We start from the raw sequence: 23058 nt of genomic DNA, 5'->3' as shown, positions 1-23058 counted from the left end.
ACAGTAATAAATATTTTATCAATGATTGTGGCAAAATCTTGCAAGTCTTCTGCGGTCATGGACATGCGGTTGTGGACATCATCATTGTTTCCTGTGGTTATGGAAATATCATCATAGTGTACCATGATTGAGGCCCAAATATCCCACAGTCGTGTAGATATCATCATCTCCCGCGGTCATAGAAACGCGTCATCGTTTCGGTAATTGCGACAAAATCTTGAAAATATTTCACGGTGCTGTAGATACCATCATAGTCTCCCACCGTCATGGAAATTTAGTGACTGCGGCAAAATCTTGAATATCTTCCTAGGTGTTGTAGATATAGCTTTCTCTCATGGTCATGAAATTTATAATTGTCCTCCACGGTTAAGGCGAAAAAAATAATTTTTCGATCATGAAATCTTCTCAGATATTTTCTGTGATTACAGTTACTATTTACTAATTAAAAGTTTGGTTCGACTCTGCCTATTTTCTTGAAAATACCCCAAAAATTCAGGTGAAAATACAATTATATGTATTTTTTATTATGCGAATGTCCCATTGATTAGGATTTTTGGAGTTCTATTGTACTGTAATATAATGTATAGTTTTGGATAAAAGGTATTTGTAAAAAACTAATTTATTAATGATTTAAAAAACTTACTAGCACCAGTTTCCAAACTACCCGATCTTGCTGTTTTTGAACTCATTCTTGTTAATTGTTTATACAGCCCTACTGATTCATGTTGAATTTCACAAAAAATAGGCATCAATTACTCAAGATACCGTGTTTACATAATCGTATAATATTTTTATCTATATACTGTACAAAAACGGTCCCGGGCGTCTAGGTTTTACCATTCCAACCTACAATAATAGCTTCTTCCCTATATATTTTTTTTAATATGTGTTGTTTTTTCTGCCCTAATTTATTTATGTTTTGAAAGGGAATGGTACAAACCCTGGTCTTGTTTCTATCTTACATATATTTAACTAAAAACCTATGTGGGAAATTCTCCAATAGGTGTCCAGTGCATCAAGCATCATTGTGAACTTCTATGGATTTATCTAGGTGATAGGTTTCCACGATCACGTCAGACTAAGAATAAATTATATATATTTTGTTTTTACCATCTACGCAATCAGTAGCGATGGTAAGAATAAAATAATATCTTCACACAAACTGCCACACTCAAGGATTATAAGAATAAGTTGTTGAAAGAGTAAAGTTAGAGGCTGACGTTTTTTATGCGTAGCAGCACTATCCATCTTTGGGGTAAACTACTATACTATTCTATACTATACTATTCGAAGAGGGTCATGCACGTTGTCTTAAGCCCCCCATACACTATCCAACATGTTGAACGGACATGTCGGGATCCAACGTCTTGTCGAACATATTGGACAGTGTGTGGGTTCTGACCCGACATGCTCGACGGATATGTCAGGTCGGATGCTCGGTCCGGTAGCACCACCCGACTCGAGCCGTCTGCCTGACATGTTGGACCGTGTGTGGGAAACCGTCGAACTGCTCGCCCGACTAGCCACAGTTTCCAGTTGACTTGTATTTAGCGAGTTGTGCGTGATAACCGTCCCATTTTTCCATGATGTCATTTAATGATAATAAACAGTTCTGGTCAGAATTTATTTAACTTTACAGAGACAGAAGGTGTTGTGGGATGTCAAAAGTAAACTCTATTGCAACAAGCATGCGCGTAAAGAGGAGCACGATATCCTGATGGAAAAGTGCAAGGAACTGTATCCAGAGTGTGATTTAAAGTTTGTTAAAAATAAAATTGAAAATTTAAGAGCCTCGTTCCGTAGGCTCTAAAAATCCCTAAATTCATTGCTAAAAATCCCCTCACAAACAGCTACAGTCGTCTCAAAATCCATCTCAGAACTAATATTTCACCTGACTTGTTGGGTAACATGCTCAACAGTGTGTGGGAAACACCCAACATAAGTCAGGTTGGATGATGGGTCCGTCGTCAGGTCAGGTTGTGAGGTCGGGTGGCATGTTCGATAGTGTGTGGGGGGCTTTAGGCTATATTGAGGTGGGGGTGTCAAAGGTATGTAGAAAGTTCTGAATGTTGTTGCTCAGGGGTGACTGATACATGTGCTATTTTTGCTATCTGTAGATTTTTCTGGGCCATTTTTACATGATAATAACAGGTGTCCAGGTTGGGCTGATTTCTATTCCGTGATCCCTGTTGAAGTTGAATTTGTGTTTCTTTATTTCTATGAACTAATACTTATCTTTCAAATTAATTGTTGGAGGTAGTAATGATTTTTGGGCTCTTATAATCTATGAAGTATTAAAGCACCGTGGAGGTGTCTGTTAGCGTGTGCGTGGATTTTCTATAAACAGCGTGGCTGTGTACACTAACGTCTAAGAAGGGAATATGGACTTTAACTTCCATTGTGAATTGAATGTTTTTGTGTAAGGAATTCAGGTGAGAAAAAAAATATCTGCAGTGAATCTAAGCCATGAAGCCATATGACAAAGGTGTCATCGATGTAGTGAAGGAGTAGTTTAAGCTTAAGCTCGAAGGATTCTAACAATCAACAAAATAGAATGTTCTACAAAACTCCACATACTTTCATCACCCCCACCTCCAATCCTATAACATCGTGCATGACACTCTTTGGTTGAATAGTAGGTTTTTCCCGAAGATGGATAGTTGATACGCATCCGAAACGTCAGCCTCTAGTTTTACTCTAAGGTCATCACCCGAGAACTAGATTTAACATTCTATGGATTTAGTTAGGGAGTTACAACTATGTATTAAGATTGTTGGCAGCATGTATCACTAACTATTTCAGTAAATTACTAATAATTTACTGATTTTGTTCCAGATTATGACAGCCTCTGACCACAGTGCCAATTTTATGTACTTAAGTGCCTTAGTATGTAAAAACGTTCAAAAATGCCAAATCGTATAGAGCAACAATTGAAACTGTTGCAAATAGAAACAGTCCGACATATTTTTATATCATGTTGTTGCCTTCATAAAGTTGAGTCACCAAGTATTAAAGGTTTTTTAGGGATATTAATTTAAGTCATTTTGTACTATTTTGTATCTTTAGTAACATGTAAGTTGTGTAAAAAAAGTTGTTTGAACTTTATCTCACCGATATTAAGTTTCTCTTTGTGAATAAATATCTATAGTTCCTCTACTTTGTTAGATATAAGTTTCTTGTTTGACATTAAGTTTAAAGTGTTCATTTTCATTAGATGTTTACATGTTTCAAGTCATTTGCTTTTAAGTTTATGTAATTATATAAATAAATACATTACTATTTGTTGACGGTATTAATGATGTTCATTATTACTTGGCCATATTCAACCTATTTAGTCAGTTGTCAAAGTATGTGGGCTTTAAATTTAAATCCCATTTTGCTTTGAATAATCTGGCATTGTAATATAATTGAAAAATGTAAAATGATTGTAAATAATCTCCATCAAGGTACCCATTTGTTCACTTCACATTGGTTCCGCCTCAAACAAGGGTTAAAAATATCAAAATGACCTAATGGTCTATACTGTCGATGAACTAAAATATCATCTTAAATAACTTTGTATGCATCCATAAGCCGTATCACACGAAGCCAATCGGCGGGAAGATTGTGCCTCAGGTAAATCTAAGTACACTAAAACAGTTAACCTCCTCATATCATCCTTTCTACATACTGGCCTCGTGTAAACGGCTGTGTTAGTGCATGTTTAAAATGTTAATTAGCAAGTTGTATATTTGTAAATGGCCGAATCTTCTAAGCCATGTTCAAGATGACGGTAAAAACCAAACACCTACCAAGGCACGTTTTAAATTGAGGTTAAAGAAAGAAGTCACGTGGATTTACTTCAAATTGCTCGATCGGCGGTGTTTGCCTCACATACCTACATTATCCATTGTTATTTTGTTATATGTTGTTAACTTTGTCCGTTGCTATGTCAACAAACAAAGGTAGATAGCAAATAGCTTACATTTGAAGAAGCTATACATCCAAAACCAACACTTTATTTTTTTGTAATGTCGGTAGCCCTGTAAATAAAAGAAATCTAATGGCAACATATGTAAAATAGCATATCGTTTAAACATCTTGTTTAAGATTAACAACTTTCCAATTTACACCTACTGTCTATTTCTTTACTATTTGACTGTTTGTAATAAACCAAAAACTAAATTTTCCCATTTAAAGTTCATGTTACTTTCCAAAGCCTAAAACCATAGACAAATAGAATAAATATAGACTGTCAAAGGAAGGTTCTGGCGTCCACCGCTAGGTTTGCCGTGTAGTTACGGCGCACACCGCTGCAGGCGAGGAGCGATATGCGACTAGCAGACGCTGCAGCAGTGTGCGACGCAGCAAACAGGTGGACAGTGGAACTTATGCCAACCGCAGCACAGCTGACGGGTCTATATTTATTATATTTTTCTATGCTAAAACTTAAACATATTGTTTAGTAATGCAACTCAACATGCATTTTATAGGGGAAAATTTAGTTATTCTTTTTAATTTTCTTTCGCATTTCTAGTAAAAGTGCTCCCGTAAAAGTATGTGTACGGTCTGCCTCACACTGTATATCAGTTCAGTTTTCAAAAGTCGATGTTTGTAGTTAACCAATTTTGCACTATAATAAGTGGTCTTTGAACAAATTCATTCATTGTGACATAACTGATGGCTCAGACTTTTTCCATTCTTTAGGCAAGAGTCCAAAACTAAGGTGTTAAAACAAGAGAAAGTTCACTGTAATTAACTGTGTCAAACACAGGAACTAATTATCAGAATACATATCACGATCAACATTAATATATTTCTGAGACGAGTATAATACAATATTAAAATACCATATGGCTGGTGGTGTTGTGTAACCACCTATAAAAATACAATATGAGTAAAACATACAAAAATAAACTTAAATGTAGCTTGTACTTAAGATTAACGTTGATGTGGTATCACAAATGGTATTCAAGTTCAACTACAGTTCAAGATCCGTTGCTTTGACTAGATGTGGCCGTTTTGAGAGCTATGCTTCTCTGATTGTTTCGGTGTGAAGTAAAGCGAGTCGAGCCACGCACAAGTGATGTCCTCAACTATCGTACGATCTGGTAGACTCTGCGCCATACCGTACAGCGCCATCTACAAAATAACATTGTATTTGTTTTTTATCCTGTTAAGTAAAATTTAGAAGTTTCATTTGTAAAAAAATACGAGTAGTAACTCGGCTCTTTCAGGGTTCCCACAAATATTGGGGGGGGGTCAATTTTCAAGACCCTAACAATAGGAGGTCAGAACCAAGATGGAAAAAATCTGGAATGTAATTAGTAAACTTCATTTTATGTTGTTGTTGTTCCGGATCGGTAAGACATACAATAAAAGGTTAAATTACCTGTGTCCGCCAATCGATCCTTGTGCTGTGTCCTATTACAGGATATGCATTTCGGCAGAATAAACTGCCATCATCAGTCCTAATATAAGTCCTTGTTCTTCCCCATTGGGTGCGTCTTGAAGTTTTGAAACACGTACACGAACGATATTACACTTAGATACATTACGAATAAAACATAAAACACGGTAGGCCTACTTTTATTGAGCTATTACGGACATGTAGACGCGCGTCGGTCGTGTGTCGAGTCTCGACTGGGGTCAGACGTTACTTGCAGAGTTGACCTTTGTCCTGTCTCTGTCCTTTGTAGCTACAGGTGGCGTTTCATTCAACTTTAACAATGCTTCGAATAATATGTTGGATTGTAGTGTACTTTTATCATTCAGGAGGTTGTGGGGGGTTGTTTTAGATGCTCTATAAATTTCATATTGCTCTAGTGATGTCATTACTCGACTTTTTCTACAAATGTGTAAAGGATTTAAATTTTCATTCAGGCTGGAATAACTGTGATTGCTGTCAATTAGGTGTTCGGCAAAATTGGATTGTTGTGTTAAACTATTTTTGGGAAGGTGTTCTTTAAACCTCTTAATAAATGGTCTGCCAGTCTGTCCAAACTTTGAAAAATGAATTTAAAAAACACGGAAAAACTGTAGCGTTTAGAACATCTAATAAAGTCCAAAATCTCCTCAAACCTAGAGCCCAACAAAATGTTAAAAACCTGAAAGATAAATCCGGAGTATACAAAATAACATGCAGTGACTGTAATAAATTCTATATTGGACAGACTGGCAGACCATTTATTAAGAGGTTTAAAGAACACCTTCCCAAAAATAGTTTAACACAACAATCCAATTTTGCCGAACACCTAATTGACAGCAATCACAGTTATTCCAGCCTGAATGAAAATTTAAAACCTTTACACATTTGTAGAAAAAGTCGAGTAATGACATCACTAGAGCAATATGAAATTTATAGAGCATCTAAAACAACCCCCCACAACCTCCTGAATGATAAAAGTACACTACAATCCAACATATTATTCGAAGCATTGTTAAAGTTGAATGAAACGCCACCTGTAGCTACAAAGGACAGAGACAGGACAAAGGTCAACTCTGCAAGTAACGTCTGACCCCAGTCGAGACTCGACACACGACCGACGCGTGTCTACATGTCCGTAATAGCTCAATAAAAGTAGGCCTACCGTGTTTTATGTTTTATTCGTAATGTATCTAAGTGTAATATCGTTCGTGTACGTGTTTCAAAACTTCAAGACGCACCCAATGGGGAAGAACAAGGCCTTATATTAGGACTGATGATGGCAGTTTATTCTGCCGAAATGCATATTCTGTAATAGGACACAGCACAAGGATCGATTGGCGGACACAGGTAATTTAACCTTTTATTGTAATTAGTAAACTTTTGAAATTTCTCTCATTTTGGACATTTGTTAGTGGAATCAGTGTTATAAATGTAGCAATTTTTACCGTATGGAAACCAAACCCGTCTACTACTTATAACAAAAATATATTCATGTTTCACTGAAGTAAATTGTTTAAAGAAATTTTTCCCCACTGGTCTTAGTCAGTAGCAACACAGAGAAAAAAGGTACAAACAAAGGAAAGTCGCTTATGAGACGATCATGTGATTTCAGCGTTTCAGCACTAGGATGTTGTGTCAGAAATATAATTGTGACGACCAAGGAAGAGCCCGAACGGCAAGCACTGTACGGAAATTCTTATCGCTCAACGCACATGATCTTCCTCCTCTGTTGTAATATATGAGGGCGAGGAAGGTGGTGTTGGACTTTGCCCTAGACACCACTCAAGCGTACCATTTAGCGTTTCCTGTACCTTCTCTGTCGTAGAACTAGCAAAGCTACACAAGGCATATAATGGTAACAATAATAGTACTGTGATCGAGATCAAAATGACAATTTACTTTGTGATGATGTTATAACCTGAAGATTTCTTATCTTCTGAAGAATAATCTGAAGGACCACATAACGGATAAAATAAATCACTCTTATATGAAAAGAACTATTAGAATAGGAACTCTATAATTTCAATATAATTTTTCCACTGAAGCTACCTATCAGAAAAATAAATGACTTACACAAAAAAATTCTCTAAATTCATCACTTTAAAATATCAATCATTGCCTCAAAACAAAATTCATAAACATTTGCCCTCTCACCTCTCCCCCTTTGGTCAACTCTTGAAGATCAGTTGATGTCATAATTTGTTGCACTCCTAGCTTGACGTCCTCCACGAAGCGATCAATGACACCATCCACAGTGTGCATGACGGTCACTGTCATGTGGATGCTGTTGAGAAAAACACACAAAAGTCTTAGAGAAATACATAACTTCTTGATCAGTACTGTACGTGTTATCAACTAAAAGATACGTCCAATAACACTCAAAAATATATTTACCTAACCCGCCATGTGATATTTCCCTATCCCAAGCGTGATGTATACAACTTCCTTACTTCTCGAGTGATGTAAAGTATCAAAAACTCACTCGGTGATGTAATGAAACCCATTTATAGCTATTTACATTACAAGTGTAGTAAGAGCGTTTTTACATCACGCAGGTGAATGTTGTGCAACGAGCGGAAGCGAGTTGCATAATTCACCGAAGTGATGTAAACACGCTCTTGCGTAACGTGTAATGTACAAGATTTTACCTGACCCGACAATATACAGGGGGTTACGTATATTTTTTCATTATATTTTTCATTATCCATTTCACTCATCTTCTAACAGTAATGTTCATTTACAAACAAAAGCTAGGTTAGGAAAATTCTTCAAAGCATATCAATAAAATTCAAACACAGCTGATTTCTAGCGTTGAACGTCGTTGGCTCCATAGAGGTATATTTTTTAAGTTATCCACTCAATGTTATTTAAATGGGTTTCATTACATCACCGAGTGAGTTTTTTTCAACTTTACATCACTCGAGAAGTAAGGAAGTTGTATACATCACGCTTGGGATAGGGAAGTTTAACATGGCGGGTTAGGTAAAATAACATTGAGTGCTTAACTTAAAAAATATAACTATGGAGCCAACGACGTTCAACGCTAGAAATCAGCTGTGCGCTTGAATGTTATTGTTATGCTTTAAAGTATTTTCTTAACCTAGCTTTTGCAATTTTGTTAGTAAAAGAACGTTACTGATAGAAGATGAGTGAAATGGATAGTGAAAAATATTGTACGTAAACCCATGTATATTGTCGGGTCAGGTAAAATCTTGTACGTTACACGTTACGCAAGAGCGTGTTTACATCACTTAGGTAAATTATGCAACTCGCTTCCGCTCGTTGCACAACATTCACCTGCGTGATGTAAAAACGCTCTTACTACACTTGTAATGTAAATAGCTATTACGATTTTACTGCTAACTCACAAGATGGTAAATATGCATAAAGATGTTTGGTAATGATTGATTTTGATTGGACACTCCATTCATCATCAGACCCAATAGGCGAATGTATTCTTAGGGGAATTTCAGCCAAATTGTAAATACAGAACTTTTCAGAGCAAAATGCCACTATCAAAATCGATCACCACTTACAATCTATGTATATTTACCGTCTTGTGAGTTAACAGTATAAGCTTAAATATAAGTGTTGTAAGACGTATCTTTATTGGGGGAGCGAGCTGGCGAAGTGGTTAGAGCGCGGGACTCAAGTCCCTGAGGTCCCGGGTTCGATCCCCGCCAAGTCACCAATGGATTTTATTTAAGTCATAATGCCGCAACCCCTAGGTCTAGGCTGATGTAATGTGAAAAACAATCCCAGGCTCGTGCCTAGCGTCTTAGGATAAAAAAGACGTATCTTTTATATCTGTAAGTAGAGAAATTTCGATGTCAATCAATACATAATATTATCTTACTTAATTCTAGGGATATTTCACTCTATAGTTCAAATTAATAGTCAAAACCAAATATTTAATATACCAAGTCTCAAGAAAATTAAAAAGATTGACGTAATCTCGAAAGCCATAAAAATAGTTAACCTGCAGTTTGCCTGCGCTATAAAAACCTATTGATTTTTATTAGGTAGTAAAAGTAATGTAATATAAAAGTTCAAATTCTATACTTTGAAGACATTTTTATTTCTGTTTTCCAGACGGAAGTGCCATGATTGATTGAGATAAATCATGACACTGCTGAGACTCTGGCAAGTACAGTTTTCAAAATGATTTATAAGATTTAGAACTGTTTCAAAGTAAAGAAAATTAACAATAAAAATAAAATTTTACAGCAGGCCCTAAAATATTATCTACAACTGCATTTAGATTCGGATTTGAATTTTTGTTTTAAGTCTTTGGTTTTGTCTATTACAAATCATAAGCAACAATATTTTCTAGCAAATTCTTTTCAAAACCTCAACCAACAAGAGGTTGGCGGCATCTTTTAACCTTGCATTTGCCCGTCCAAATAGACTAACTGCCCATGTGTGGAACGTATCCAGCAAAGCAAAGGGTGAGCCGGTACAGTACAGGGGTGAACTGTACCGATAAAATGTTTTCGGCAGTGACCAGGATCCGAACCCTCGACATCGCTGCCTTGGGCCTGAAGTCCGTAACACTACCGACTGAGCCACCGACTCATTATTACCGTGAGCACGTACGTTTTACGTTTTAGTTAAGTTAAAACTTGGAAACACTTACCCAGGCGGAAACTGCAGTGAATTTATATTCCACTGCTTGGATTTAAGAATTTCAGCCAATTTGTAAATATGGAACTTTTCAGAGCGAAATGCCACAACTGACGTCGCAGGAGTACCGAATAATGTCAGTTCTTCAATCTCTCGCAACCTGGAAATTAAAAAAAAACTAATAGCACTTCCACATACTGTTTCAGTGACATTTAGAAAAAACAAATTAACTTATACATGTAATTGAATAGCTGAATGGTTGGTAATAGGGCTCGCATAACAATTTGGTAGACCAATGAGAAAAATCAGCTGCCTTTTGATGGTTCAAAACAGAACCAAGCTTTCCTTGAGCAATGGCTTTTTGATGCTGGTTAAAGAAACATCTAATCTTAGTAACGAAACTACACATATAATCCCCTCCTTTCTAAATTCACTAAGCCAATGTATTCATATTCAGCGAAAAGTATGAACGCAAACCACATCACATGCTTAGAGAAGTAATCATCAATAGGTCATTTCTTGTAAGATATATAAGAGTACGATTGTATTTCAAGAGCAGGCTTGTTTGATTGAATCTTACAGTTGATTCTTACTAGCACAAACCTCGGTACTCAAATATTCTAAATAGAATTAAATCTGTCTTAAATTGAAAAAATTTTTAAGTGTTTTCAAATGTCCTTTGAACTGCTGTGGGATAAAATTTAAAGCAAAATGTGATGAAGTAACTCACTTCTTTTCAAGATGTCTCGATGTAGAGATGACTTTCTTCGTGGCGTCTTTGTAGCCCTCCAATCCAAAATGCATCATTGAGGCCCACGTCACTGCTATTGTGCCTAGAACAGATAAAAATTATTGTAAAAAATTAAATATCTTGAATTTGTTTTTGCAAAACAGCTGATTACCCAAACAAAATTTTAATTTGCTTCACTCCGCACTTGATAACTCAACAAAACAAAATAAATCCAAAGTCTTTGTTGGAGGCACAGGGCAGTAACAAAATTACTATACCTATAATAGGTTTACAAAATTTAAGCGGTTTTAGGGGAAGAAATCTATCTCCTCCACTTGATCCTACCTTAAAAACAATAGCTCAACAGCTGAGGTTTACATAATGTCAAACAGCTGCAACATATGGATTAAGCAAAAAAAGTATTGCAACTTCCCCTCAACCCGCCAACAATTTGTGAACTGAACAGACTATAATCAAAATTATAACTTAAAAATAATTTGCAATAATTGGTTCTTTAAGAGAGATTTTTATAGATAGTGAGCTTAAATTTCAAGGTTTTAGGTGGTGTAAATCAACTTAGGATCGATTCCTTGAAGAATCTCCCTTATGGATAACATAATCCAACACAAAAAGATGTTATGAGTACCAGAATAATAGTTGGTGTTACATCATCTAAAACTATGCCATAACATCATATCTCTTGACTTAACTCCAGAGTAAATACTCAAACACCACAAGACTTAATTATTTATTTGAAAAGGTTTTAAAACATGAGAGTATTACCACTATCACTTGATAAAAACACTGTTCAGAATCATAATACGTTGTTATAATCTCCACATAATAAAAAGCTCAATGACTTTGCTGAAAACAAAACATCCCCTTGAGTAGCCTTTTAAGGTTCTTAAATAAATAATCTATAAACTCCTTGGAAAACATAGTAAAATTTTTTAATCATGAAAGTTCTAATCCCTAAATTAACTTTCAATTTTTCAAGAAAACCTCCAGCTGTTAACTAGATAATATTATTTTACCCAACAATTTTGCTAAGACCGTGGAGTTATGTTTTTAATTTCATCGAGACCAACAGAAGACAATTAATTTCGGCAAGACTGCAGAATATGTTCTAGATTTCACTGTGACCGTAAAAGCTGTTCACGACTACTCCGCGATATAGGGGAGATCATAGGCCTATAAAATATTAAATATAAGCAAATTGCAGGGTTACAAGTTACAATTACATTTTTTTCAAATCAAGACTTTCTAAATCGGAGGGGGGGGAGTCTGTTTTGATTTATCTGCTGTTCACATCAGAGTCTAACTTTTGTTATCTTTTTTATAAATTTTATCACTGTTGCCTACTTCATTCATTATCACTATTATCTATTTCTAGTCTGTTATTGTTATCACTATTACTCGTTTCCGTATTGCATCTATCCCAACTGTCAGTATTGTTGCCAATTATTATTGTTAACTAGTTATAGATTATTTATCGCCAAGCATGTTATATATTTTATTTGTTATTGTTACCTATAGTTATAGTCTGTTATTCGCTGAGCATGTTACTTAATTATTATGATTACCTAGTTAATTCAACTTTCACTCTTCAATTGTCACAACTGCATGTCATTTTCATTGAACATGTTTTTCAACTTTTCATTTTAATCTTTGCATATATCACTGATGTATCTGTACAACATTTATCAGCATGTAATAAGCATCTTGTCGCATGTATCACAATGTAAAACGATTGTAAAAATGGTGTTTGCCGTAAAAATAAATAAATAAATAAATGATGGAAAGTGCGTTACGTTAGGGAAATCTAGATGAACTTACCGCCGGGTCTGGACCCGTTGACAGTGGGTGACCCGTATACTCCACCGGGCCAGTCTGTAGTCACTGTGTATTGGTAACTACGGTACTTCTCATCACAATACAACACCACTGAGGATCCCTTGGGTGTGTAACCATACTGCAACATCACAGCAAACCACAAATAAACACACCATCAACAATTTGGACCCACTTGTTAGCGGAACACAGGTGTTCGTTTTGGAAAGAAAAGGTTCAATTTGCTCGAGATAGTTTTTAAGTTCGATACAATTCACCTAATTGAGTGAAATTGAGTTAACTTATTTACCAAGTGTAACCTGAGGAACTCTTTTTTTACAATACAAGTATTTATGGTTAACTCTGAGAACTGTCTGAACAAATAAAAAAATTACCATCCAATATTTTTTTTTATAAAAGAATAAAGCAAATCCAAACCAAGTAAGATTAAAAACGTTTTCCTTACATAACGGATTTAATTAATCGCAAGTGCAATCATTTGTAGAGTACCCGTAAATGAAAATAGAGATTCTTTGTGTATAGAATTGTTCTTGAGTTTTGATAACCGGGAAAAAGAATTTGAATCAGTGTTGTATATGGCTGGGAAACTTACATTTTTAAATGAGCGTTTTCAGTCGAGACTCGGCACACAACCGACGCGCGTCTACATGTCCATAGTAAAAATAAAAGTAGGCCTACCGTGTATTTATGTTTTATTCGTCATGTGTGTAAAAGTGTACAGTTTGTGTATGTGTTTCAAAAACTCCAAGACACGCCTAATGGGGAAGCTCAAGACCTTATATTAGGACTGATGATGGCGATTTAATTTCACCGAAATGCATCTCCTGTAATAGGATACATTAGGATCGACCGGCGGACACAGGTAATTTAACCTTTTATTGATTGTCATACCGATCCGGAACAACAACAAACAACATAAAATGAAGTTATGTAGGCCTATAATAGTTCAATTGCTGTTCTTTATATAAGGTTTCAACTGAATACTATAAGATCCCTGTGCCTAGAACGGGTACACAGCTAGTCCATCATAAAATATTGGATATTTTTTAGTATAGACTGACAATAGTTTCATTAAATCTCATACGGCCATAAACTCAAATTTTCAACAATCAACTATCTGAACAAGTCCTTCACTAGGAAAAAAATCATTGCGATGTTGTTTTACCTTTTTCTGTATCTAAAAGCCCCTGGATTCTCATCTAAAAGTTTCTTCATCATCAATAGGCTTTCCCTTGAAATATGACAGTCCAAATACTATTCCTAACCAAATTAGTTCTGTCAAGTGCAACCTTTACTGAATTTTCACAAAGTCCACACTTTTTTCCAAATCCTACCTTAGGAGGAAGCTAAAGGATGATACACTATAACAGAGTTGTTAACTATAGGCCTACCTTGTGAGTATCCGCTGATATACTGACGATGCCGTCAACAGCAAAGTCGAAGGGAGCAACGGGATACCCAACTGACGGCATGAAAGCTGTGAGGAAGCCACCGAGACAGCAGTCCGAGTGGACGGGAATGTTGTATTTGCGTCCGAGGGCAGCGATCGCCTCCATGTCGTCTGATGTTCCGTACGGGTAGTTCGGCACCGAGCCCACCAACTACACAGAAGCAGGTTATGATGTATGGCTGTGAAATATAAAATATATTGTTTCATCTTGGTTCATTGGAGCAAGTGCAACAAAAATACTTGAAATTTTGAATACCAAACACAATTTTGAGTTTTGAGTACTTAATTCATGAGCTATGTCTAATTACCTTACCTCATAACTATGACACAGGTAACTAATAACTATGAGGTTTTACTACAATGTATCCTCAATTAACTTACAGAACATTTACAAACAACCTGGAATCAGCCTACAAAGGCATGCAGTATATATTAAAACTAACCATAACCGTATTCTTAGAAATTGCTTTTTCCATCTGCTTGATGTCCACAGTACATGTTTTCGGGTCGACAGGTACATAAGTGATCTTCATGTCCAGGTACTGAGCTGCCTTGTCGAAGGCGGGGTGAGCTGTCTTCGGCAACACAATCTCTCCTCGCCTAATCCCTCTCTCGTGGTAGGCAAAGTCCCTTAACGCCTTGCAAGCCATCAGAATCGACTCTGTGCCCCCACTGGTCATCTGTAATGAAACTACTGCGTTAGGGTGACTTGATTAGTAAAAGAACACTTGTGAGAACGTCCTCAGTATTTTGTCAAGCTAGAAAAATAATGAATTGTGATTTACTCACAGTCCCACAGGAGTTTGGTCCGCCATGGAACAGCTGGGCCGTGATCCTAACCACCTCGGCTTCCATCTTGTTTATGCCTGGGAACACGTCCGGGTGGAGAGGGTTTGTGTACGATGTCTGACCGTAAACCTTGGACACTAGGTCCAACAACGGCTGGCTCTGGAAGTACACTGCGCCAGACACGAACCCGTGCTTCCAGTCAAACTCACCTGCATAGCAAGAGGAACTTACAACGTAGAATTCACAATGGGTACAAATAAAGTATAGGAGCACGGAAAAATCGCTACAGAACTTCAAGCTAGTAAATGTAGATAAGGTTAGGTATATTTATATCACACCGAAACCCGTGAGTACATATACAGCCTATGGGAAGTCAAAAATGAGTGAAGGATGAATGAAAACCCCGCTTTATTGCTGACTAAGATCAGATGGTTGAGCCAGGATAAGCGTAATAATCAAGAAAAGCTAGGTTGAATTTTGAACCAACAAAGAGCTTTTGACTTTTCTCAGGACCTTCTGAATACTTGGCGAGCACTATATCAACTCAGCGACCCATCAATTACGTTTTCAGCATAGATAAACATTGGAAATATATAGATTGTACTATAAAACTCAAGGTGGAAAGAGTAGGCTACATATTATAGAACTCAAGGTTGGAAACACTACGTCATAAAACATCTGGTAGGAAATTTATACAAATAGCACTCTCAAAAAGATAACACTTCCATTTATTTTACCATTGTTTATCGATAAGACTTTTCATGGATGTGATCCAGTTAAGTCAGTTTTAGATGGTTTGTTGATGTTAGCGAGCGTTGTTAACTATTTAACTACCGTACCACAGTTTAACAGTGACTCATAGATCAACTCTGGCAATTTAATATTTAATTAGATAAACATGTGTTAGTTGTTAACCTTAACCAGTTGTCATATGTGTAGGCTAAATACAATTGAACTTCAATAGCAATTCTGTAAAGAGAATGATCAATTTAGGATTAGGACACCTTGAAAATGCAACACAAAACACGTGAAAATTGTAAACTCCAGTATGCAGTTAAAAATTATTAATTCCATTGTGCCAGATTGCATTGTAAATGTACTTACCGTTGCCATTTTAAGACATTAAGTGCAGCTTAAACATACAACAAACTTTTGTAAGCAGAGGTTATAAGTTGTGAAGATATTTCGTGCTACCCTTACCATTAAAAACAATACAAAATAATATTTAGGCTTAACAATTCGGTGGAATCAAGAAAGGTTATTTTGTGCTTAGTAAGGTAAAGCAGATAACTGGAAATATATCTCAGACGGACAAGACAAACTTAGTCCTACCTAAATGGAAAGCAGTTCACTCTGGTACAAGAAACACAAAAATTAGAATATATCACTGTACTGTAACTAGCAGAATTTACAAAATTATTGTAGTTTTAAAGCCAAGAAGAGGTGTGTGTCTTTATGTCCAACGGTGGCCTGGGAGTCTAAAAGAGGAGAGACAATTCAATAATCTAGTTTTTGTGAATAGTGTCAATTTTTTGTCTTCTTGTACCATAACGAACAGCATTGGTAACTGATACTAAACCCATTTTAAACCAATCATGCCCTACGCACTAACCCTTAAGCCCTTGTGCCCTATGGAGGTTTAATCTATGATGAACGGCTAGCACTGCTAAAGGAAAACTAATCCTCTCGGTTATCAAAAATTAGAGCTTATTAAACCTGAGACTCTATCAAGAACTTCTTGTTTGAGTAAAAGTTAGCTTTTTTGTCAAAACACATGAAAACAAAAAAAATTATATGTCAATTTTGAGAGGAACATTGATCGTGAGAAACAATCAAGCAAACAAGAACTACACCACATCGTAACAGTGAAAACCCCTCGGTACAAATTAACTTACCCAATTCTACGCACTTTTCTACACATCTAAGCACCTCTTCATCCTTGGCACCTTTGTCCGGAAGACAAAGGACGAATGGAATGTCCTTTACACGCTTCTCAGCGTCCTCCATAAATTTGTCTGATATTTTCTCAATTTCTGCTTTCAACTTATTTCTTACTGCAGGAACCTTTCTCAAAAGTTTGAAAAATGCTTTTCTGGCACGAACATGGACACCTGAAAAGACACAGAGTTGTAAGTTATAGTAGAGATGGTAAAAAAGACCGGTAAATCTCAAACAGTGCCTGATTTGACAGAAATGCTTTCTTCTCTTTTCTTCTAACGCCTCAGAAGAATGTGATGTACATTAGATGATTATTTTAGTATTAAAAACTACGTAGGACTCTATTCAGTAGGTATTTATAGTAATTTGGTTTAAATTTAAATTAAGAACAAAAAATGCTTACTTTCTTCTTGAAAAACAAACTGCCAAAACCAAACAGCTGCCAGCACCGATGTTGTAGTGATTGTTACGATTTCCCAAGGTTCTCTCTGGCCTGCACAGCTGTTGATGAATACTTTTAGAGCGGAAACTGGTTTGCCAACAATGTCCATTTTATCTGCAAACATAACAGTGGTTAACCTACAATAGTTGATTAGGTCTATATGAATGTAATAAAGTAGACCTGTAAGTAATGTCAACAAACAATTTTGCTATAATAGGTCTATCTACCCGTTTTCATACTCTAAACACTTACCAGGGAGTGGGTGTATAAAGCCTAGATTTTTTACAATAGTGACCAATTATGACCAGTCACTCTTCGAGACTGTTAAGAATCAAGAATCAAATGTTTATTTCCAGTTCTCTACGTAGAGAACTGGTGTCCATGCTTAATAGGCTACTAATTGGCCAAAGAATTAAGTTTCATAAATCCAACAAGTTCCAGCATAACTCAATCAAAATTAATTAATTAATTTAACTTATTAATTTGTCTGTTTCTTGAAAAACATGAAAATTTTTGTGCCTCGGGTCTAAGTCCTACCCAGTCTAAGAGCATATTCAGAGGGTAAGGTAAACTGCCCAAACGCCGAATGACTGCCCAAATCCGAACGAAATATATTCAAAACGAAATATTAAGAATTTCAGTCCACTACGGTTTAAACTCCGATTGTCACCGTATTCAGCGTTTTTCGATCTATAAAAATCAACTTCACTCCATTTTGAAACATTTGAAGCGTAGATTCAGAAGGCTGTGGATTAGTTGACCGTTAGAGGTTCGAAGTTTGGCGGGAGTGAAGCTTCGATTTCGTCTAAGACAAGACATAAGGTAAGTGAGATAAGGTTTTTTCAATTCAATTCAATTCAAATTAACTTTCAAATTAAATTAATTTTCCCTACTTAAACTAAACCATTTACATATTTCTTTGTTTTAAACTATTCAGTATGCGTTAAAGCTATTTTTAAGTGCCAATAAATGATAGAAGTATTGATTTAATTATTAATTATAAGCCGTTTGGAATTAGGCAAGCCAAAAGCTTGGTTTGCCCAAATCCGAACGATCGTTCGGGACTTAGGCGTCTGGTACTTCCCAATTCCGAACGGCTCACTTAATGATTGAAATAAGTTGTAATTTTAACCAAATATTGTATTTTAGTGAAAATAATTTATTCTAAAGTTTGCAACATATTTCAAGGAATCAAAAAAACTTTGTAATTGTCCAACATTAGCTTACAATTGACTGTTTTTAAAGAATTAATTCCAATATAACAATGTTGACATCGCTCAAGTTCCAGTTAAGTTAGACAACATTATTTGTGCATTATTTTAGGTTTTGTTTATTACTCACTAGCAGTACCTCATTAAACAATTTATTTAAAGTTAAGTATTATTTCATGTTTTTTTAATGTGTAGGCTACTTGTATCTACACAAATTTTGTGGTTTGCAGGAAGATGCCTTCTCCAAGCCGACCGATATCTAAACAAAGATACACGCAAGAAGACGTTGAAAAGGCTTTGGACGCCATAAAAAATTATGGGTACTCCATATCCGCGGCAGGCGAGAGCGTATGAAGTCTCAAAGACTACTTTGTATGACAAGCTGAAAGGAAAATATAAGGAGAACGCGCCGATCGGCTGTCCTGCTGTTTTATCGGATGAAGAAGAAAGCCACATTGTACAGTAGGCATTGGACATGGCCAAAGCTGGATTTTCAGTCACCAGGGACCAGCTCGTTGAAAGTGTTGCCCGGCTCATAAAAGACCTGAAAAGACCAACGCCATTTAAAAACAATGTTCCTGGTGACAAGTGATTCAACTTATTCCTTGGCCGCCATCCCGAGATCGCCAAAAGAGTCTCCCAGGCATTCTCGTGCCAATGTCACAGAGGGAGATATCCGGGCATGGTTCGGCGAAGTCAAAGGCTACCTAGAGTCTAAAGGACTACTCAACATCTTCCTTGATCCTCGTCAAATTTTCAATGCCGACGAAACAGCATTTTTTTATGCCCTAAAGGAAAAACAGTCCTCGCCAGAAAAAGTGAGAAGGCTGTTTACCAGCAAACTGGCAACGACGAGAAGGAGTGCTTGACAGTTCTGGTAAATGCAATGCTGCAGGAGAGATGGCCCCACCAATGGTGGTTTTTAAATACGAAAGAGTGCCCCCTGCCATTGTCAGAACTTTCCCTGCCGATTGGGGACTAGGAAAATCGGAAAATGGGTGGATGACCCGAGAAACATTCTACGAGTATATCGCCAACATTTTCCATCCTTGGCTTCAATCGAAAAACATAACTTTTCCAATTGTATTGTTCATCGATGGGCACACATCCCATATGATCTTCCATTTCTCAACCTACTGTTCGCAGAATGACATAGAGGTAATAGCCCTTTATCCCAATTCCACGCACCTCCTACAGCCCCTCGATGTAGCCGTGTTTCAGCCACTAAAAACACAGTGGAAGACCTGTGTTAATGACTGGCGGTTCAGACATGATGGAAAGAGGATGAAGCGAGAGGAGTTTTCTCCTCTTTTGAAAACAGTCTTGGACAAAATTTGGATGCAAAGGTTGTAGTAAATGGGTTTAAGGCCACTGGTCTAGATACACTTGACCCTGAAAAAGTGCACTACAACCTCATCCTCAAAAAAACTACTAGACCTGCAAAGACAAATAATCTTAAAAGAAAGGCCGAAGAAATCCGAGCTCATCTGAGCTATTTCGAGGTTAAGATGGGGCTTGAGAAACTTCAGAAGTTTGCCCGCGGAGAAATTGAAGTTGAATACCAGTCATTATTTCAAGTGTGGAATCCCATCAAGAATGAGCTTGCCACCCTAAAAAAAGAAATTGCTGCGTCTGAGAAGGAAAATGAACCTCCATTTCCATCTACAACTTCAACTCCGGTTCTTAAACGGCCGTCAACCCTAACATCTGCTGAAGATGAGATTGTGGAAGACGTGCTGGCCTTTCCAATCGACTTTGATGAAGACAGAAGTGACCAGGCCAGAATAGTCGAGGGCCGGATAATTGCAGACGGCAACTCTTCCGTGGACGAACAGGGTCTGCAAGTTTCGTTCCCGTCAGTAGACATTTTTGTACATAGTGTATAATTTGTATATAAACTTAGCCTAAGTGTATTTTTATTTTAAGTTTGTCGTAATTAATTTTGAAATAATTTTAAATTGCACCCGCTGTGGAGGGACGTGGTTTCTTTTCATTCAAAGAAAAAGTTATGTCATATAAGTTTCGTTCTCGTCAGTAGATATTTTTGCACATAGTGTATAATTTGTATATAAGTGTATTTTTATTTCAAGTTTGCTGTATTTAATTTTGAAATAAAAACTATCACGCAAACCAGTAACTTGCATTCCACTAATGAGCTTAATACTTTGAGTTTTCCCTTGGACTGTGCGTTGTAATAGGCCTAATATATTTTGTTAAATCGACTGGGCAAAAATACATAATCTTGGTGGCCATAGTAGTTAGTAGTTTGCTACTACTGCGAGTTATTTTGTCGCTTACTGATCATATCGTCATCAGGTATGTTACTTTTTATACTAACGGCATTAAAAACTTAAATTCAAAGTGGTTCAATTTAAAGAATCCAGTGTTTAGAGTGGAGACCAGACTCGTTCGGATTTGGGAAGCCAGCGTTCGGATTTGGGACGTACGCCATTCGGTATTGGGCTATTCATAGTTTAAACGTTCAGCACTTGTATTACGTTTTTTTACAATATTTGCCAAGAGATACTTGTTGTTTGTGACATAAAATTGAATATTCGTTAAAAAAAAAATCCTTGTAAAACAATTAATCAAGCCTGGATTTAACCAAATAGGATAAAAATACAATAGAATGACCCAACCTCCTCTAACCATTCGGAGTTTGGGCTGTTTACCTTAATATAGTTATCTTGAGGTTAGATCAAATGTCTAGGTTCAACTGTTTGTACAGGCCTACTAATAGGCTATAGGTAATGTTACCTAGCACCAGCAGGAATAACCTATTTCATGAATGTTGATACTCTAGGACTGTAACTTATTAATTTCCCTGACGGCCAAAGTTTTCCTCTAAATGAGAAGTTATAGGCCTAAACAGGCTACAGTTATGAATATAAGTTAGGCTTTGCCAGAATTATTAGCGAGTGCTCTACTGTCTTAGAATTGAATTGCTGACCAACTCAAATTTGACTCGCTAATCCTATAAGTTAGGAGTAAATAGGTTATAGTTGTTTTAACATGAAAATTGTTGGAAGAGCTAACTTAATTTCACATATTTAAGTTACAATGACACTGAGAGATCCCAGTTGTATTTAACTGTAGCCAACTCAAATTATGGGTAACTTACACAGTTTCTGAACTGGGCTACGCTAATATTTATTGAAACTATCGATTTGATTGATTATTAAACCTTCATACGATTTTTTCACCATCAGCAAGTTTGGTTGCTTAGGTTATAATTTAATTATATATTAGGCTAGATATACTGTAGGCTACTTTTATAGATTATTAATCAATATTTTCAATTTGAGAGTTTCAATCAATATTAGCGTAGCCCAGTTAAGAAACTGTACCCCAAATTATAATGATAGGCCCTACGGTACGAAGATATATTTCAACCCATCTCTTTAGAAGGTAACATCTTAAAATAACACTTAGGCCTATTAGGCTATAACATTCTCAAAGAAGTAGAAGCCTATGTAAGTTAGCTATGAAGTCACTAATCATAAGTGGACATAGGCCTAATAATTTCGTTGATAATCAAACAAAATTATTTTTTAGTTAGAGCAGTTTTTACTTACATGAGTTTTAAGTTAACTGTTGGGGTTGTTCAGTAGATACAATGACTAGACTATAACCTTAACAATGGCTCAAAATTCAAGACGAAATCCACATAAAGTGCACCATTGTATTGTTTCTGACAATTTAGAACAAAAAGCCAGTTGTAGATAACAAACTAACACAATGCAAATGCATGAATCAATGAATAAACAGTTTTTTTACTTTGAATATCAATCAAATTCAGGGTTATGTTGGTGAAGTCAACAGAAGTGATGTAGATGTAGCTTGAACTTGGATTGGAGTGGATGGAATGGAACAATGGAACTGCAATTTCTTGGAATGATCAGCTGTGCTGTCTCTGTCTGCACAGTTAGTAAAAACACCTGATTTTATTTGTCAGCTACTCAGCTCCCTCCAGCTGTAAATATTTTTGTTCTTAGTCAGATGTGACAACCTTGCTTTTCTACATTGACCTTCCACATTTACCTTAGGATACTGACGTTATCATTAGTCAAAGGCCATCAGAAGATTGTTCAATTCTATAATTAATTTATGTTCGTGTTTGTTCCACAACTTCAAAAAAATCATTTCAGTTTACAATTAAGGTAGTGTTGTTGAATATCACTGAGCTTTATCATGATAAGAATCATAAAAATTGATTTGGGATTTGTTATTTTTATATTTTTTGACAGATTTCTTACTATATATTCAATTTTAAATATAGTTATTTGTGGTTCTTCTTACTAATTTGACATAAACATAAGTGTACCCCTCTCCAAATTCTTTGAGCACAAGAAATTTTTTGTTTCACCCACATTATGAACATAAAAACGAATTCTTCAAAACAAAGTTTCAAAGGTTACACACAGTGTAAGGTAATAATCCAAGATGAGAGCAGCTGAGCTTTCTTTGTGAGTTTCACCGTAGATAAAAGGAATAGTAGGAGTGTCTACTCCTTTTATCTATGGTTTCACCAGACCAGTCTAAGAAAGACTCCAAATGCCTAATCTACAGACAGAGCACATAGCTGACGTTTGGCAGAGACAACCAAGACTGCCCAAC

At 36.3% G+C, this 23058-nt stretch overlaps 2 protein-coding genes across 4 annotated transcripts in view; one reads left to right on the top strand and one right to left on the bottom strand.

The window, feature by feature from the left end:
- LOC128991457 (uncharacterized) overlaps positions 1-3173 on the top strand; it is a 46270-nt gene extending 43097 nt beyond the window's left edge. For all 3 annotated transcript variants that reach the window (XR_008490652.1, XM_054414356.1, XM_054414355.1), the window contains one exon: positions 2836-3173. The gene's annotated coding sequence lies outside the window, so the exon portion shown is untranslated. The remainder of the gene's footprint in view (positions 1-2835) is intronic.
- A 1608-nt stretch (positions 3174-4781) lies between these two features.
- Positions 4782-22281, bottom strand: LOC128993327 (sphingosine-1-phosphate lyase-like). The gene is made up of 11 exons (XM_054417144.1): positions 22017-22281; positions 17192-17344; positions 16746-16961; positions 14851-15059; positions 14505-14741; positions 14003-14212; positions 12597-12732; positions 10761-10863; positions 10044-10190; positions 7562-7691; positions 4782-5121 (listed from the first exon to the last, which is right to left on the bottom strand). Exons 2-11 carry the CDS (start codon positions 17337-17339, stop codon positions 4987-4989), a joined length of 1671 nt encoding a protein of 556 aa, XP_054273119.1. The 5' UTR covers positions 17340-17344; positions 22017-22281; the 3' UTR covers positions 4782-4986.
- Between the last annotated feature and the right edge of the window lie 777 nt (positions 22282-23058).

The sequence above is a fragment of the Macrosteles quadrilineatus genome, unplaced genomic scaffold (assembly GCF_028750875.1).
Source record: "Macrosteles quadrilineatus isolate MER2022 unplaced genomic scaffold, UCM_ALF_1.0 Scaffold_4__1_contigs__length_99947679, whole genome shotgun sequence".
In the NCBI taxonomy this organism is placed as follows: domain Eukaryota; kingdom Metazoa; phylum Arthropoda; class Insecta; order Hemiptera; family Cicadellidae; genus Macrosteles; species Macrosteles quadrilineatus.
The sequence above is the reverse complement of the archived record's forward strand: the minus strand, read 5'-3'. Positions and strand labels throughout refer to the sequence as shown.

What these genes read in the sequence shown, in the direction of transcription:
- LOC128993327 (XM_054417144.1), bottom strand. Translation starts at nt 17,339, where the DNA reads ATGGACATTGTTGGCAAACCAGTTTCCGCTCTAAAAGTATTCATCAAC. An exon ending in AGAAAAGTGCGTAGAATTGG is followed by an intron (nt 15,060 to 16,745) that starts GTAAGTTAATTT and finishes CTTGCTATGCAG; the next exon opens with GTGAGTTTGACTGGAAGCAC. An exon ending in AGTTGACCAAAGGGGGAGAG is followed by an intron (nt 5,122 to 7,561) that starts GTGAGAGGGCAA and finishes GTTATTTTGTAG; the next exon opens with ATGGCGCTGTACGGTATGGC.